Below are 16,483 nucleotides of genomic sequence, written 5' to 3'. Positions count from 1 at the left end.
ACCCACCCCACAGTGAAACAGCTGGATCAGATTGCTCCCTCCCAAATTGTGCAGCCTCGGGGAGGTCAGTGGTGGGGGGGGTGCGGGGGCAGTGGGGTGTTCTGGGGATGGGGGGTGCGGGGAGGGTGGGGAGGGGTGTTCTGGGGATGGGGGTGCGGGGGCGGTGGGGGGTGCAGGGATGGGGGTGTGGGGGTGGTGTTCTGGGGATGGGGGGTGAGAGGCAGGGTTTTGGGGTGCAGGGGGGAAGAGGTGGGGGCGCTGGGTGAGGGGGAGTGGTGTTCCTGGGGATGGGGGGTGCGGGGACGGTGGGGTGTTCTGGAGATGGGGGGTGCGGGGAGGGTGGGGAGGGGTGTTTCTGGGGATGGGGGGTGGCGGGGGCGGTGGGGTGTTCTGGGGATGGGGGGTGCTGGGAGGGTGGGGAGGGGTGTTCTGGGGATGGGGGGTGCGGGGGCGGTGGGGGTGCAGGGGATGGGGGTGCAGGGGCCGGTGGGGGGGCGGGGGGGTGTTCTGGGGGATGGGGGGCAGTAAGAGGGCGGGGGTTCTGGGGTGCAGGGGGGAAGAGGTGGGGGCGCTGGGTGAGGGGGAGGGGTGTTCTGGGATGGGGGTGCGGGGAGGGGTGGGGAGGGGTGTTCTAGGGATGGCGGGGTGGCGGGGGCGGTGGGGGTGTTCTGGGGATGGGAGTGCGGGGGCGGTGGGGGGTGCGGGGGGGTGTTCTGGGGATGGGGGGGTGAGAGGCGGGGTTTTGGGGTGCAGGGGGGAAGAGGTGGGGGGAGCTGGGTGAGGGGGAGGGGTGTTCTGGGGATGGGGGGGGTGCGGGGGCGGTGGGGTGTTCTGGGAATGGGGGGTGTGGGGAGGGGTGTGCCGGGGATGGGGGGTGCAGGAGCGGTGGGGTGTTCTGGGGGATGGGGGGTGCAGGGGCGGTGGGGTGTTCTGGGGATGGGGGGTGAGAGGCGGGGGTTTTGGGGTGCAGGGGGGGAAGAGGTGGGGGCGCTGGGTGAGGGGGAGGGGTGTTCTGGGGATGGGGGGTGCGGGGGCGGTGGGGTGTTCTGGGGATGGGGGGTTGGGGGAGGGGGGGGAGGGGTGTTCTGGGGATGGGGGGTGCAGGAGCGGTGGGGGTGTTCTGGGGATGGGGGGGTGCGGGGGCGGTGGGTGTTCTGGGGATGGGGGGGTGCGGGGAGGGTGGGGAGGGGTGTTCTGGGGATGGGGGTGCGGGGAGGGTGTTCTGGGGATGGGGTGCGGGGGCGGTGGGGGGTGCGGGGGCGGTGGGGTGTTCTGGGGATGGGGGGGCGGTGGGGAGGGGTGTTTCTGGGGATGGGGGGTTTTGGGGTGCAGGGGTGAAGAGGTGGGGGCGCCTGGGTGAGGGGGAGGGGTGTTCTGGGGATGGGGTGGTGCGGGGAGGGTGTTCTGGGATGGGGGGTGCGGGGGGCGGTGGGGTGTTCTGGGGATGGGGGGGCGGTGGGGAGGCGTGTTCTTGGGATGGGGGGGGTGAGAGGCGGGGGTTCTGGGGTGCAGGGGGGAAGAGGTGGGGAGCGCTGGGTGAGGGGGAGGGGTGTTCTGGGGATGGGGGGTGAGAGGGCGGGGGTTCTGGGGTGCAGGGGGAAGAGGTGGGGGCGCTGGGTGAGGGGAGGGGTGTGGAGGAATTCCTCACCTCTCTGGACAGTAGCCACCTCCTCCTTCAGGTTGCCCAGGTCGGCCTTGAGCTGCTGGTTCTCCTGCTCCAGCTGACGGGCTTCACCTCCGGCCCCCAGCTCCACCCCCGCCTCCTTCAGGGCCTGGAACCAAGGGCACCGTCAATACCGAGCATGGACCCTACTACCCACCCACTCCAAACCTCCCCACCTGCCTCCTTCAGGCCTGGAACCAAGGGCAAGTCAGCACTGGGCACAGACTCCACTCTCCACCCAGCACCCCCCTCTCCCTCCCCTCCCAGCACCCCTCTCCCTCCCCTCCCTCCCCCACCCAGCACCCCTCACCCTCCCCTCCCTCCCCCCCACCCAGCACCCCTCTCCCTCCCCTCCCAGCACCCTCTCCCTCCCCTCCCTCCCCACCCAGCACCCCTCACCCTCCCCTCCCTCCCCACCCAGCACCCCTCTCCCTCCCCACCCCTTCGTTCAGGGCCTGGAACCAAGGCCAGTCAGCACTGGGCACAAACTCCACTCCCCACCCAGCACCCCTCACCCTCCCCTCCCTCCCCACCCAGCACCCCTCACCCTCCCCACCCAGCACCCCTCACCCTCCCCTCCCTCCCCACCCAGCACCCCTCACCCTCCCCTCCCTCCCCACCCAGCACAGACCTCCCTCCCCACCCAGCACCCCTCCCCTCCCCACCCAGCACCCCTCACCCTCCCTCCCTCCCCACCCAGCACCCCTCTCCCTCCCCACCCCTTCGTTCAGGGCCTGGAACCAAGTGCACCAGGCATGGACCTCGCTCCCCATCCAGCCCAAACCTCCCCCAGCCCCTCCTTCAGGGCCTGGAACCAAAGGGACCATCAGCACCGAGCAGGACTCTGTTCCCCACCCAGCACCACTCTCCCTGGCCACCATCTCCCTAGCTCTATAGATGCAAGCTGCTCTCTACAGATCTACTCATTACCCTTACTATAATCGTTCTACCTGTACTACATCAATGCACTCTGTACTAACTCAATGTAACTGCACTGTGTAATGAATTGACCGTACGATTGGTTTGTAAGACAAGCTTTCCACTGTACCTCAGTACAAGTGACAATAATAAACTAATACACTCATCTCTGGAGCACTTGGACAGTAAAGACCCCTACGTTAGAGTATAGGGTATTGACTACAGCTCTGCCTTCAATAGCATAGCGGTTAGTGTGACACTATTACAGCGCCAGCGATCGGGGTTTGATTCCCGCCGCTGTCTGTAAGGAGTTTGTACGTTCTCCCGTGTCTGCGTGAGTTTCCTCCAGGTGCTCCGGATTCCTCCCACATTTCAAAGGCATATGGGTAGGTTAATATGGGTTTAAAATGGGTAGCGCAGACTTGTCGGGCAGGAAGGGCCTGTTACCACGCTGTAAATAAAATTTAAAATTTAAAAAATTTTTAAACATTTTTAAAAAACAGTCATCACCAAACTCTGACCTGTGACTCAACACCTCCCTCTGCAACTGGATCCTCAACTTCCTGACCAACAGACCGCAATCAGTGAGGATAGGCAGCAACATCTCCGGCACGATTATTCTCAACACTGGTGCCCCACAGGCTGCGTCCTCAGCTCTCTACTCCACTCCCAAAACACTCATGACTGTGTGGCCAGATTCTGCTCTAACTCCATCTACAAGTTTGCAGATGATACCACCGTTGTAGGTCGTATCTCAAATAACAATGAGTCAGAGTACAGGAAGCAGATAGAGAGCTTAGCATCATGACAACAACCTTTCCCTCAATGTCAGCAAAACAAAAGAGCTGGTCATTGACTTCAGGAAGTGGGGGAGGCGGTGGACATGGTCCCGTCTACATCAATGGTGCTGAGGTTGAAAGGGTTGAGAGATTCAAGTTCCAAGGAGTGAACATCACCAATAGTCTGTCTTGGCCCAACACGTAGATGCCAGGGCCAAGAAAGCTCACCAGCACCTCTACTTCCTCAGGAGGCTAAGGAAATCTGGCAAGTTCCCCTTAACACTCACCAACTTCATTGATGCGCCACAGAAAGCATCCTATCTGGATGCTTCACAGCTTGGTACGGCAACTGCTCTGCCCAGGACTGCAAGAAACTGCAGAGTTGTGGACACAGCTCAGCACATCACGGAAACCAGCCTCCCCTCCGTGGACTCTGTCTACACTTCTCACTGCCTCGGGAAAGCAGCCGACATAATCAAAGACCCCTCCCACCCCGGACATTCTCTTTTCTCCCCCCTCCCATCGGGCAGACGAAACAAAAGCCTGAAAGCACGTACCACCAGGCTCAAGGACAGCTTCTATCCCACTGTTATAAAACTATTGAACAGTTCCGTAATATGGTAAGATGGACTCTTGACTTCATTATGACCTAGCACCTTATTGTCTACCTGCACTGCACTCTCTCTGTAGCTGGGACACTTTACTCTGCACTGTTATTGTTTTAACCCTGTACTACCTCAATGCACTGTGTGATGAATTGATCTGTATGAACACTATGCAAGACGTTTCTCTCACTGGACCTCAGAACAAGCGACAACAATAACCCAACTCCTACCCACCACTGACACCCTCCCCACCCAGCACCCTCACCCTCCCCTCCCTCCCCACCCAGCACAGACCTCACTCCCCACCCAGCACCCCTCACCCTCCCCTCCCTCACCACCCAGCATCCCTCACCCTCCATCCCTGACCATCCTCTCCCTCCCTCCGGCCTCGCACCCTCCCTACTGGAGGCAACGATATACTGAAGAGGCCATTTGCCCACGATGACACTGCTGGCCCTCCACCAGAACAACTCACCAGTTCCAACCCTGGCCCTTTCTGCTCACTCTGCAGGTACCCTAGTCCCTCTGGAAGGGGGAGGGAACCTGGCCGAGGTGGGGGAAAGGGAAGGAGGGAGGGAGAGCTCACAGCCTCCTCCTGCCCTGTTATCCGAGTCCCAGGGTGGGTGGGGGTTTGCCCTCACCTTCTGCAGACCCTCGTTCTCCTCCATGTACTTCTTGGCTGCCTCGGTAGCGCTCTCTCGCCTGCTTCTTGAAGGCCTCATTGGTGGCCAGGAGCGTGGCCTGCTGGGAGATCAGCGTGACCAATCGCCTCAGGACACTGGGGGGGGGCGGGGGGGGGGGGGGGGGGGGTGGAGAGAAAGAGGGAGAGACTTCATTCCTTGCTGGTTACCACATATCAGGCCTTTGTCCCATGGTGCCATCATCCTGGGGAGCAATCCAACCGATCCCAATCTGCTGGAGGAACTCCAGCGGGTCAGGCAGCAGCTGTGGAGAGGAATGGGCAGTCGATGTTTCAGGTCGAGACCTGTCATCTGGACTGAAACGTCGACTGTCCATCCCCCCCCCCCCCACAGATACTGCCTGACCCGCTGATTCCTCCAGCAGTGTGTGTGTTGCTCCCGATTCTCTCTCGTCTCCCCAGTTCCAATCCCTGGCCTCGTTACCCCTGAAAACTACTCCGCTCCACGTTCCCATCACTCACTAGGGGGGTCAACTTACAGCAGCCGATGAACCCACCGACCCCGCACGTCGTTGGGACATGGGAGGAAACGGGAGCACCCGGGGGAAAACCCACGGGGTCACAGGGGAACGTACAAACTTGACACACAGACAGTGCCAAGGTCGGGATCGAACCCGGGACTCTGAAGCTGGGAGGCAGTGGTTTTACCTGCTGTACCACCCTCCCCCTCCCCCAGGAAGTCCCCCACTGACAGCACCCTGCAAGTGGAGGAGGCAGAGCAGCCGACATGCACAGCAGTATTCCCACACACAGCCTCCCACCAACACCCCCCCCCCCCCCCCCCAACAGTCTGATGTCCCAACACCGACTCCTGCCCCAGTCCTGGAACTCCCAGGCAAACAAGCTGGCCTTCCTCGGCACTCTCCCACCCATGGAGATCCAGGCACCCTGACCATCCTGGGATTCACCTCCCAACTTCCCAGGACACTGAGGTTGGTGGGGCAGCCAGTGGGAACCCTCGAGATCCACCACCCCCAACCCCCGCCACCCCCTCCCCAGCCAGCACCCAGGGTCAGATGGACACAGGAGAATCCCACTGGGACATCCAATTTGAAGAGGGAGGGGCTGCTGGAACCAGGGGGCCAATTTCCAACAGAGGCTGGGAAGGTCAAGATTGAGGGTTTCTCCCAGAGGAACTTTGGAGCTGAGGGAGTGATACGGGGCCGGGTGGAGACTGATCAGGAGAGGGAAGCCGACCTCCATGGCGGGGGGGCAGCCAGTGCTGAGGAAGACACGCTGGCCTTTATCACTGGGACTGGAGGGCTCGAGTTACAAGGAGAGATTGGACAGGCTGGGACTGTTTCCCTGGAGCGAAGGAGGCTGAGGGGTGACCTCAGAGGTTTATAAAATCACGAGGGTGATGGATAGGGTGGATATTCACACTTTTCCCCAGGGTAGGGAGGACACATGTTTAAAGTGAGGGGGAAAGGTTTAAAGGAGAACCGAGGGGCAACTTTTTCCAAGCCGAGGGTGGTGGGTATGTGGAGCGAGTTGCCAGAGGAATTGGGTGAGGCAGGTACAACAGCATCATTTAAGAAGTGGACAGGTGAATGGACGACAAGAGTTTAGAGGGATATGGGCCAAGTGCTGGGAAATGGGATTAGCCTGAATATACATCTTGGTCGGCATGGACACGTAGGGGCCGAAGGGCTTTTCCCCATGCTGTACAGGGAGTCGGGGCCATGGGAACCTGGTGCAGAGGAGGAGACAAGGCCTGGGGCGGAGTTCAGCCTTGGTAAGACTGAACCATGGGGCAGGTTGGAGTGACCTCCCCCTCATCCCATGTACGTGTTCACACACGTGGCCCATGTTAGAACCAGTACAAGCGGTGTGTTTCTCCGGCCGCGATCCCCCCAACACCCCTCCAGCTGCCTCAGGACACCCTGCCGGTCTCAGCCCGAGGAGGACCACCGACGTACAAGCACAGCAGTGGCTGACACTCGAGGAATAAACCTCGGCCCCAGGATCGGGGGGAAATGCCCCGTTCGCGTCTCTGCCCTCTGACACAGGAGTGGGGGAGGTGAGCAAGGCCCAGACTCTGGTGCTGGGCTAGGAGGGGCTGCGATTACCCACTCACAGTCAGTGGAACGGAGCTCAGCCCCACCAGCACAGCCTCAATGCCGAACAGCCCATTCACCCTCGGACAGGAGAGTGCGGACGAGACTCCAGGCGGCTCAGGAGTGCTGGGGCCAGTGGGCAGACTGAGGACAAAGGCCACCCTCCCTGCCAGGACTCGGGCGAGGCTCGGCCAGGGTCTGATGGAAGCGGGAAGGAAAGGGTTAAGGAGAGACCCAGGGCACGAGGGCAGGGCAATGACCCTGGAAACAAATATCAGATGTGTTTGAGGAAGCATCTCACCCCGAGGTTTTTCTTAGCGAGTCACAAGACTCTTCCCTCCTCTCCCATTACACTGGTGGAATGTGACCCTGAGCCAGGGCTGCCTCAGGGAGCAGGGGAAGGGAGTCAGCACACAGGTCACCGGCAGCCCGGTCCGGGCACAGGGAGAGGGAGTCAGCACACAGGTCACCGGCAGCCTGGTCCGGGCACTCACACTGGCTGTGCCTCAGGACTCAAGCCCAGGGACAATACGGAGAGTGATGCAGCATGGGAACAGGTCCTTCGGCCCACCAAGTCCATACTAACCATCAACGCCCATTTATACCAATCCCCACACTCCCATCAGCTTCCCCGAGCACCAGATCGATGGGCTGTTGCAGGGAGTGGCGAGGTATAAATTAACCCTCCCTGCCAACAAGGGGGGGGGGGGGGGGGGGGGGGGTGATTAGGGTGGGAGGGGAGCAGGAAGGAGGCTGAAGGAGAGAGCCGAGCAGCGAAAGACTGGTGAGGGAACATTGATTCACAGTGGCCGATTAACCCACCACCCCCACGTCATCGGGAGGTGGGAGGGAACTGGAGCACCAGGGGGAAACCTGCAAACTCCATACACAGACAGCGCCAGAGGTCGGGATCGAGCCCGGGTCTCTGGGACTGTCAGACAGCAGCACTACCCGATGTGCCAACATCAGCAGTCACAAACAGGGTATCACCACACTGTGCTGGGAGCTCGCTCCACACAGACCCGCTACAGTCAAGAGGTGCGAGCCCTGGCCACTCATCAACACCCCATGACCAATGGCAGCCCTGCCTTCAGCAGACAGCTCCAGAGCTCCCTCCCCCTCCACAGCATGCTCCTCACTGTGGCACGGTGGAGCTCTGCTGCCCGCTTATGGCAGTGGTCAGTACTGCCACGGCAGAAACAGAAAAGACTCCGACCCTCAAACGGTGTGTGTCTTTCAGCAAGAGTCCACTCGCCCGAGCTCAACCAACAGCAATGCACGTCAGACACAGAGTGAAGCTCCCACTGCACCGTCCCAACACACACTCCCGGGGTCAGACACAGAGTGAAGCTCCCGCTGCACCGTCCCAACACACACTCCCGGGGTCAGACCCTCTACACCGTCTCATCACACGCTCCCGGGGTCAGACACAGAGTGAAGCTCCCACTGCACCGTCTCATCACACACTCCCGGGGTCAGACACAGAGTGAAGCTCCCGCTGCACCGTCCCAACACACACTCCCGGGGTCAGACCCTCTACACCGTCTCATCACACACTCCCGGGGTCAGACACAGGGTGAAGCTCCCTCCACACCATCCATCACACACTCCTGGGGTCAGGACACAGGGTGAAGCTCCTCCACACCATCCCGTCACACACTCCTGGGGTCAGACACAGGATGAAGCTCCCTCCACACCATCCCGTCACACACTCCTGGGGTCAGACACAGGATGAAGCTCCCTCCGCACCGTCCCGTCCCACACTCCCAGGGTTAGAGGAAAGCTCCCAGCCTTCTCTGCCTCCACGGGGACCCCACCACAGTTGTCCTGCAGTGAGACCTTTAACTTTCTGGGTGAGGGCTCAGTGCAGACTGAAGACCACAGACTGGGGTAAACCCTGCATGGAAACTCACAACCAGAGGAGGAGAGCGAAGCCAGCGATGTACAGGTTCCTCTGTGCACGGAACAGCTTCATGTGGATGTGGTCCTCGGCAGTGGGCAGGTTCTTGAGATCCACCCTGTCTGGGACACTGTACTTCTGAACCTCACGGATGGCATCTGGAACACAGATCAATGTGAACCCCTTCATCAGCTCCCAGAGAATAGGATCAGATCCGTTAATCCAGCCGCTCTGTCAGTCATCAGATCGTGGCTGGTCTACTGCGGTCTTTCACCACACTCCCCCCCAACCTCCCTGTGGTTTACACAGAACAGTTCAGTACAGGAACAGGCCCTTCAGCCCACCATGTCTGTGCCGAACACGACACCAAATTAAACTAAGTCCTTCTGCCTGCACACGATCCACATCCCTCCACTCCCTGCATATTCCCATGCCTGTCAAATGCCCTCTTAAACACCTCCATCACATCAGCTTCCACCCCCACCCTGGCAGCCCCGTTGCAGGCAACCCACCATGCTGTGTAAAAAGAAACTTGCCCCGCACACTGCCCTTAAACTTACCCCCCTCACACCTTAAATGCATGCCCTCTAGTGTTCAACATTTCTACTCTGCGAAAAAGATTCTCACTGTCTACCCTACCTGTGCCTCTCATAACTTTGTGAACTTTAATCAGGGATCCCCTCAGCCTCAGGAGTAAACAACCTGAGTTTGTCCAATCTCTCCATCTGCCATTTTTCTGCCAATTTCTGTAACTGATTTATATTCCGCTGGACCCTTTGGCAAACTTCCTCACTGTCCAAAAACTCCACCAATCTTTGTGTCATCTGCAGACTTGCTATCAGCCCATCTACATTGCCATTCAGTCATTTATATACATCACGAACAACAGAAGTCCCAGCACTGATCCCAGACCTCCAGCCAGAACAACACCTCTCCACCACTACCCTCTGCCTTCTACAGCCAAGCCAATTCCGAATCCAAACTACCAAGTCACTGTGGATCCCATGAATCTTAATGTTCTGGATCAGCCCACCAGGGGAGACCTTGTCAAATGCCTTACTAAAGTCCAAGCAGGCAACATCAACTGCCCTCCCCTCAAATCACCTTCGTCACCACCTCAAAATACTGAAGTATGACGTGACCTGACCCACACAAAGCCATGCTGATTGTCTCTAATCAGCCCATGATTTTCTGTATGTGCATGAATCCTATCCCCAAGAATCCTCTCCAATAGCTTCCCAACCACTGCGAGAGGCTCACCTCCGAGACAACCCTGACCCACTGCAACTCACCTACCACCGAAACAGGTCTATGGCGGACACCATCTCCCTGGCCCTACGCTCATCTCTGGAGCACTTGGACAGTAAAGACACCTACGTTAGACTATTGTTTATTAACTACAGCTCTGCCTTCAATATTATGATTCCAAGCAAACTCACCCCAAAACTCCTAGACCTGGGACTCAACACCTCCCTCAGCAACTGGATCCTTGACTTCCTGACCAACAGACCGCATTCAGTGAGGATAGGCAGCAATACCTCCAGCAACGATTATTCTCAACACTGATGCCCCACAAGGCTGTGCTCCCTACCCTACTCCCAGACCCTCATGACTGTGTGGCCAGATTCTGCTCTAACTCCATCTACAAGTTTGCAGATGATACCACCCGAGTAGGCCGTATCTCAAATAACAATGAGTCGGAGTACGGGAATGAGATAAGAGAGCTGAGTGACATGGTGTAACGGCAACAAACATTCCCTCAAAGTCAGCAGAACACGAGCTGGTCATTGACTTCAGGAAGGGGGGCAGTGCACATGCTCTTATTCACATCAATGGTGCTGAGGTTGAGAGATTCAAGATCCTAGGACTGAACATCACCAAAACCTGGCCCTGGTCCAATCATGTTGACATCGCAGCCGAGAAAGCTCACCAGTGCCTCTATTTCCTCAAGAGGCTAAAGAAATTCGGCATGTTCCCATTGACACTCACCAACTTTATCAATGCACCATAGAAAGCATCCTATCTGGATGCGTTACAGCTTGGTATGGTAACTGCTCTGCCTGTGACCAGAAGAAATCACAGAGATGTGGACACAGCTCAGCACATCACATCACAGAAACCAGCCTCCCCTCCATGGACTCTGTCTACACTTCCCGCTGCCTCGGTAAAGCAGCCGACATAATCAAAGACCCCACCCTCCCTGGACATTCTCTCTTTTCCCCTCTCCTATCGGGCAGAAGATACAAAAGCCCGAAAGCACGTATCACCAGGCTCAAGGACAGCTTCTATCCCACTGTGATAAGACTATTGAACCGTTCCCTAGTACGATAAGATGAACTCTTGACTTCACAATCTACCTCATTATGAACTCGAACCTCACTGTCTACCTGCACTGCAGTCTCTGTGTAACCGTAACACTATTCTTCACTCAGTGCACTGAGGTAGTACAGGGTAAAACAATAATAGGTATAATGAATGGATCTGTATGAACAGTATGCAAGACAAGTTTTCACTGTACCTCAGTACATGTGACAATAATAAACCAATTTACCAATTCCTGGATTATCCCCATTTCCCTTCTTGAACGGAGGAAGGACATTAGATACTCTCCAGTCCCCCAGGACCTCGTGCATGGCTAGTGAGATCAAAGATCTTTGACAAAGCCCCAGCAATCTCCTCTCTTGCCTCTTTCAATAACCTGGGATGGATCTCATCAGGCCATGGGGACTTATCTACCTTAATGATCTTCAAGAGACCCAGCACCACCTCCTCCTTGATCTCAAAACACCCAAGCACATTAGCATGCCCCACACAGATCTCACTATCCTCCATCCCCTTCTCCTCAGTGATACCGACACAAAGTACTCGTTTAGTACCTCACCCACATCCTCTGACTCCAAGCAAAGTTCCCTCCTTTATCCTTGAGTGGTCCTACCCTCTCCCTAGTTACCCTCTTGTTTTTGTTCTGTATAAAATGCCTTAGGAATCTCTTTAATCCTACTTGCCAAGGACATTTCATGGCCCCTTTCGGCTCTCCTAATCCCCTGCTTGAGTTCCTTCTGCCATCTCTATATTCCTCATGGGCCCTGTCTGATTTTAGTTCCCTAAATCTTACATACGCTTCTTTTTCTTTTTGACTAATCACAACGCCTCTCATCATCCAAGGTTCCCTGACCTTGCCATCCTTGTCCGCGCTCCTTACAGGAACCTGCCAATCCTGAGGTCAGATCAATTGGTCCTTAAACAACTCCCACACGTCAGATATGGACTTGCCCAATAATGGCTGCTCCCAATTAACTCCCCTAGGTCTTGTCTAATAACTCTGTAATTTTGTCTTTCCCCAATTTAGTAGTTTCCCACAAGGTCCAGACTTATTCTTATTCATAACTATCTTCAAATTTAAGGAGTTGTCATCACTGTTCCCAAAATGCTCTCCCACTGAAAGGCCAGTCACCTGGCCAGGCTCGTTTCTTAAACAAGGTCCAGTATGGCTCCTCCTCTGGATGGACCTGTCCACTTACTGTTTCAAGAAACCCTCTTGGATGCACCAAAGAAATCCTGCCCCATCTAACCCTCTTGCACTAAGGAGATCCCAGTCAATATCAGGGGAAGTTGAAGTCCCCATGACAACAACCCTGTTGCTTTTACATGCTTCCATCATTGGGAGGCCCAATATCCTGTACCCACATCAGGTGTAACTCCAGCAGAGTGACAGCACCTTTCTGATTCTGAGCTCTCCACATTGCCTCAGTGGATGAGCCCTCCAGCATAATATGGGGAACAGTTTCCTGCAGTACACCTATCTCGACCCCTCAATTTTATACACCTCAGTCACGTCACCTGTTAAACCCCCTCCACTCCAGGGAGAACAGACCATCCTCTCCGGTCTCTCCTCATAACTGAACTGCTCCATCTCTACCTATTTTGTTCTCCCCACATTCCCATCAACATCCCGCCCCCGGCCCCCCCCCAGGCTCTACCCCTCACCCACACACCAGAGGCTAATTAACCCACCAACCCCACACATCATTGGGATGTGGGAGGGAACCAGAGCACCCGGCAGAAACCCATGCTGTCACAGGGAGAACGTGCAAACTCCACGCACACACAGACAGCAGCGGTGGTGGGGATCGAATCTGGGGTCTCTGGAGCATTAAGGCAAGCGGCTCTCCCACTGTGCCACCGAACCTTACTCACGATATGGGGAGTTGGGAAGGGTCTTAAAGGAGTGCAGATGGAGCTTAACTCAGAACAATGAGCGATAACGATCCCGGCAGCTTTCCCAAATGACTTTGCTGAAGCTGTCATCTGGGTTTCTGTGAATCGTGGACTGGGAAACCCAGATCCCTCCGCACTCTCGAGGAACACTCTGTACCAAAAGGGACAACTTCAAATGCTGATGTTTCAGAACACAGACTCCAGAGGCCACTGCGGATACTACTGCTCGGGCACCCACTGCCCAACACTTACCAAACATCAGGAAGATCAGCAAGGCAAATCAAGAAGAAGAAGAATTTGTTTCCATACGACACTGCGAGGGTGAAGAGGCCGGATCGGAAGAGCCTTTGCCATCTGCAGGGACAGAGACTCAGGCCGATTAGTAAATGGAAGGCACTTCCTCGGGATAAGGGCCAACATTCCGGACAGACGGAACTCCCCATGGGATTCCCTTCTCTCCCTCATCACTACTGTGGACAGTTTAGAGTCAGGGGTGGGAGGGTGGACAATCTCACCAACAGGCACACTGGCTTGAGAGACGGAACAAACTCTCCTCCTCCCAGCATCAGAACAGTCCCTTCGGCCCACCGACTCCGTACTGACCATCAACCACCCATCAACATTAATCCCATTTTATTCTCCCCACACTCGCATCAACCCCCACCCCTCCACCAAATTCTACCCCTCACCCACACACTGGGGGGCAATTTACAGCGGCCGATTAACCCACCAACCCCGCACGTCGTTGGGATGTGGGAGGGAACCGGAGCACCCGGGGGAAGCCCCCGCTGTCACAGGGAGAACGTGCAAACTCCACACACACAGGGTCAGGATCAAACCCAGGTCTCTGGAGCTGGGAGGCAGTGGTTCCACCACTGTACCACCTAGATAAACTTGCAAAACACATGTAACACTTGCAGGAAGGTGAGAGACGGAAAGCTACTCACTGCTTTGCTGATATGAAGGGAATGCACATAAGAAGCAGAGCAAACACCTCTGCATACAGGAAGCCAGCCACTGCTGTCCACTGCAGACTCATGGTAACCCTGTTCACACACTAGGCAGAGGAGAAAGAAAAAAAGTTAGTGGAATCAACACTGAGTCATCTCCCCTCCCCCTCCATCAATCATAAGCACCCATGGCCCAGTCACAGGACATCTCAAGGAGATGACAGCAATATCATTCTTGTGCTGTCAGTCCTGGAAATATATGATGGGACGGTGCAGAGGGAGCTTCACCCCGTGTCTGACCCCGGGAGTGTGTGATGGGACGGTGTAGAGGGAGCCTCACCCTGTGTCTGACCCCGGGAGTGTGTGATGGGACGGTACGGGGGGAGCTTCACCCTGTGTCTGACCCCAGGAGTGTGTGACAGGACAGTACGGGGGGAGCTTCACCCTGTGTCTGACCCCAGGAGTGTGTGACAGGACGGTGTAGAGGGAGCTTCACCCTGTGTCTGACCCCAGGAGTGTGTGACGGGACGGTGTAGAGGGAGCTTCACCGTGTCCTAGGTGTCAACACCTTTGAGGATCTATTGTGGGCCCAACACATTGATGCAATCACGAAGGCAGCACGTCAGTGCCTCTACTGCGTTAGGAGTTTGAGGGAGATTTGGTACGTCGCCAAAGACCCTTGTAAATTTTCTACAGCTGTACGGTGGAGAGCATTCTGACTGGTTTCATCACCGCCCCTCCCCTCCCCTCCCCCACCCCCTCTCCCCGCCCCCCTCCCCCTCTCTCCTCTAACCCCACCCCCCTCCCCCACTACTCCCCTCCACCCTCTCTCCCCTCTCCCCTCCCCTCCCTCCCCTCTCCCCCTCTCCATCCCCCCCCTCCCTCCCCCTCTCCCCCCCCTCCCTCCCCCTCTCCCCCCCCCTCCTCCCCCTCTCCCTCTCCCCCCCTCCCTCCCTCCCCCTCTCCCCCCCCCTCCCTCCCCCTCTCCCCCCCCTCCCTCCTCCTCCTCTCCCCCCCCCTCCCTCCTCCTCTCCCCCCCCCCTCCCTCCTCCTCTCCCCCCCCTCCCTCCTCCTCTCCCCCCCCCTCCCTCCTCCTCTCCCCCCCCCTCCCTCCTCCTCTCCCCCCCCCTCCCTCCTCCTCTCCCCCCCCTCCCTCCTCCTCTCCCCCCCCCTCCCTCCTCCTCTCCCCCCCCCTCCCTCCTCCCCTCCCCCCCCCCTCCCTCCTCCCCTCCCCCCCCCCTCCTCCTCCCCTCCCCCCCCCTCCCTCCTCCCCTCCCCCCCCTCCCTCCTCCCTCCCCCCCCTCCCTCCTCCCCTCCCCCCCCCTCCCTCCTCCCTCCCCCCCCCTCCCTCCTCCCCTCACCCCCCCTCCCTCCTCCCCTCCCCCCCCTCCCTCCTCCCCTCCCCCCCCCTCCCTCCTCCCCTCCCCCCCCCTCCCTCCTCCCCTCCCCCCCCCTCCCTCCTCCCCTCCCCCCCCCTCCCTCCTCCCCTCCCCCCCCCTCCCTCCTCCCCTCTCCCCCCCCCTCCCTCCTCCCCTCCCCCCCCTCCCTCCTCCCCTCTCCCCCCCCCTCCCTCCTCCCCTCCCCCCCCCTCCCTCCTCCCCTCTCCCCCCCCCTCCCTCCTCCCCTCTACCCCCCCCCTCCCTCCTCCCCTCTCCCCCCCCCTCCCTCCTCCCCTCTCCCCCCCCTCCCTCCTCCCCTCTCCCCCCCCCTCCCTCCTCCCCTCTCCCCCCCCCTCCCTCCTCCCCTCTCCCCCCCCCTCCCTCCTCCCCTCTCCCCCCCCCTCCCTCCTCCCCTCTCCCCCCCCCTCCCTCCTCCCCTCTCCCCCCCCCTCCCTCCTCCCCTCTCCCCCCCCCTCCTCCTCCCCTCTCCCCCCCCTCCCTCCTCCCCTCTCCCCCCCCCTCCCTCCTCCCCCTCTCCCCCCCCTCCCTCCTCCCTCTCCCTCCCCTCCCCCTCCCCCTCCCTCCCCCTCCCCCTCCCTCCCCCTCCCCCTCCCTCCCCCTCCCCCTCCCTCCCCCTCCCCCTCCCTCCCCCTCCCCCTCCCTCCCCCTCCCCCTCCCCCTCCCTCCCCCTCCCCCTCCCTCCCCCCTCCCCCTCCCTCCCCCTCCCCCTCCCTCCCCCTCTCCCTCCTCTCCCCCCCTCCCTCCCCTCCCTCCCCTCCCTCCCCCTCTCCCTCCTCTCCCCCCTCTCCCTCCTCCCTCCCTCCCCCTCCCTCCCCCTCCCTCTCCTCCTCCCTCCTCCCCTTCCTCCTCCCTCCTCCCCTTCCTCCTCCCTCCTCCCCTCCCTCCTCCCTCCTCCCTCCTCCCCTCTCACCACCAGAGACGGCTACGCATCCACTTCCGCTGGCTGCTGCTGACCTTTCACCCAGTTTCCAGGAAGTGACGTGCGACGAACCCCTCCCCCACCCCTCCCCGGCGAAGGGTCCCGCCGCTTCGGCCGGACCGGGAAGCTCATTGGCCGGTAGGTGCCTGGGGCGCTCATTGGCTGCGACGGCTTGTCAGCCTACCATTGGCTACGAAGCGCCACCCGGCCCCTCATTGGCTCTGAACAGCTACAGGGCTCCTCATTGGCTGGGTGGTGTCTGGCTTCTCATTGGCTGGATGGAATCTACCTCTCATTGGCTGGGTGGTGTCTGGCACCTGATTGGCTGGGATGGGGTCCTGAGCCTCATCAGGGATGTGGTCACAGTCAGGGGG

General features: G+C 58.9%; 1 protein-coding gene across 1 annotated transcript; it reads right to left on the bottom strand.

Annotated features, from left to right (window-relative positions):
- Nucleotides 1–26: 26 nt before the first annotated feature.
- bcap31 (B cell receptor associated protein 31) lies at nucleotides 27–14,519 on the bottom strand. Its single transcript, XM_052009777.1, is given in 9 exon segments — nucleotides 27–55; nucleotides 1,649–1,772; nucleotides 4,607–4,663; nucleotides 4,665–4,743; nucleotides 8,636–8,780; nucleotides 13,093–13,117; nucleotides 13,119–13,194; nucleotides 13,788–13,897; nucleotides 14,359–14,519. Coding segments are annotated over 9 exon segments (675 nt in total). The 5' UTR covers nucleotides 14,389–14,519.
- Nucleotides 14,520–16,483: the final 1,964 nt, after the last annotated feature.

This window comes from Pristis pectinata, unplaced genomic scaffold, assembly GCF_009764475.1.
Source record: "Pristis pectinata isolate sPriPec2 unplaced genomic scaffold, sPriPec2.1.pri scaffold_109_arrow_ctg1, whole genome shotgun sequence".
Taxonomy (NCBI): domain Eukaryota; kingdom Metazoa; phylum Chordata; class Chondrichthyes; order Rhinopristiformes; family Pristidae; genus Pristis; species Pristis pectinata.
This window is presented reverse-complemented; position numbering and strand designations above follow the sequence as displayed.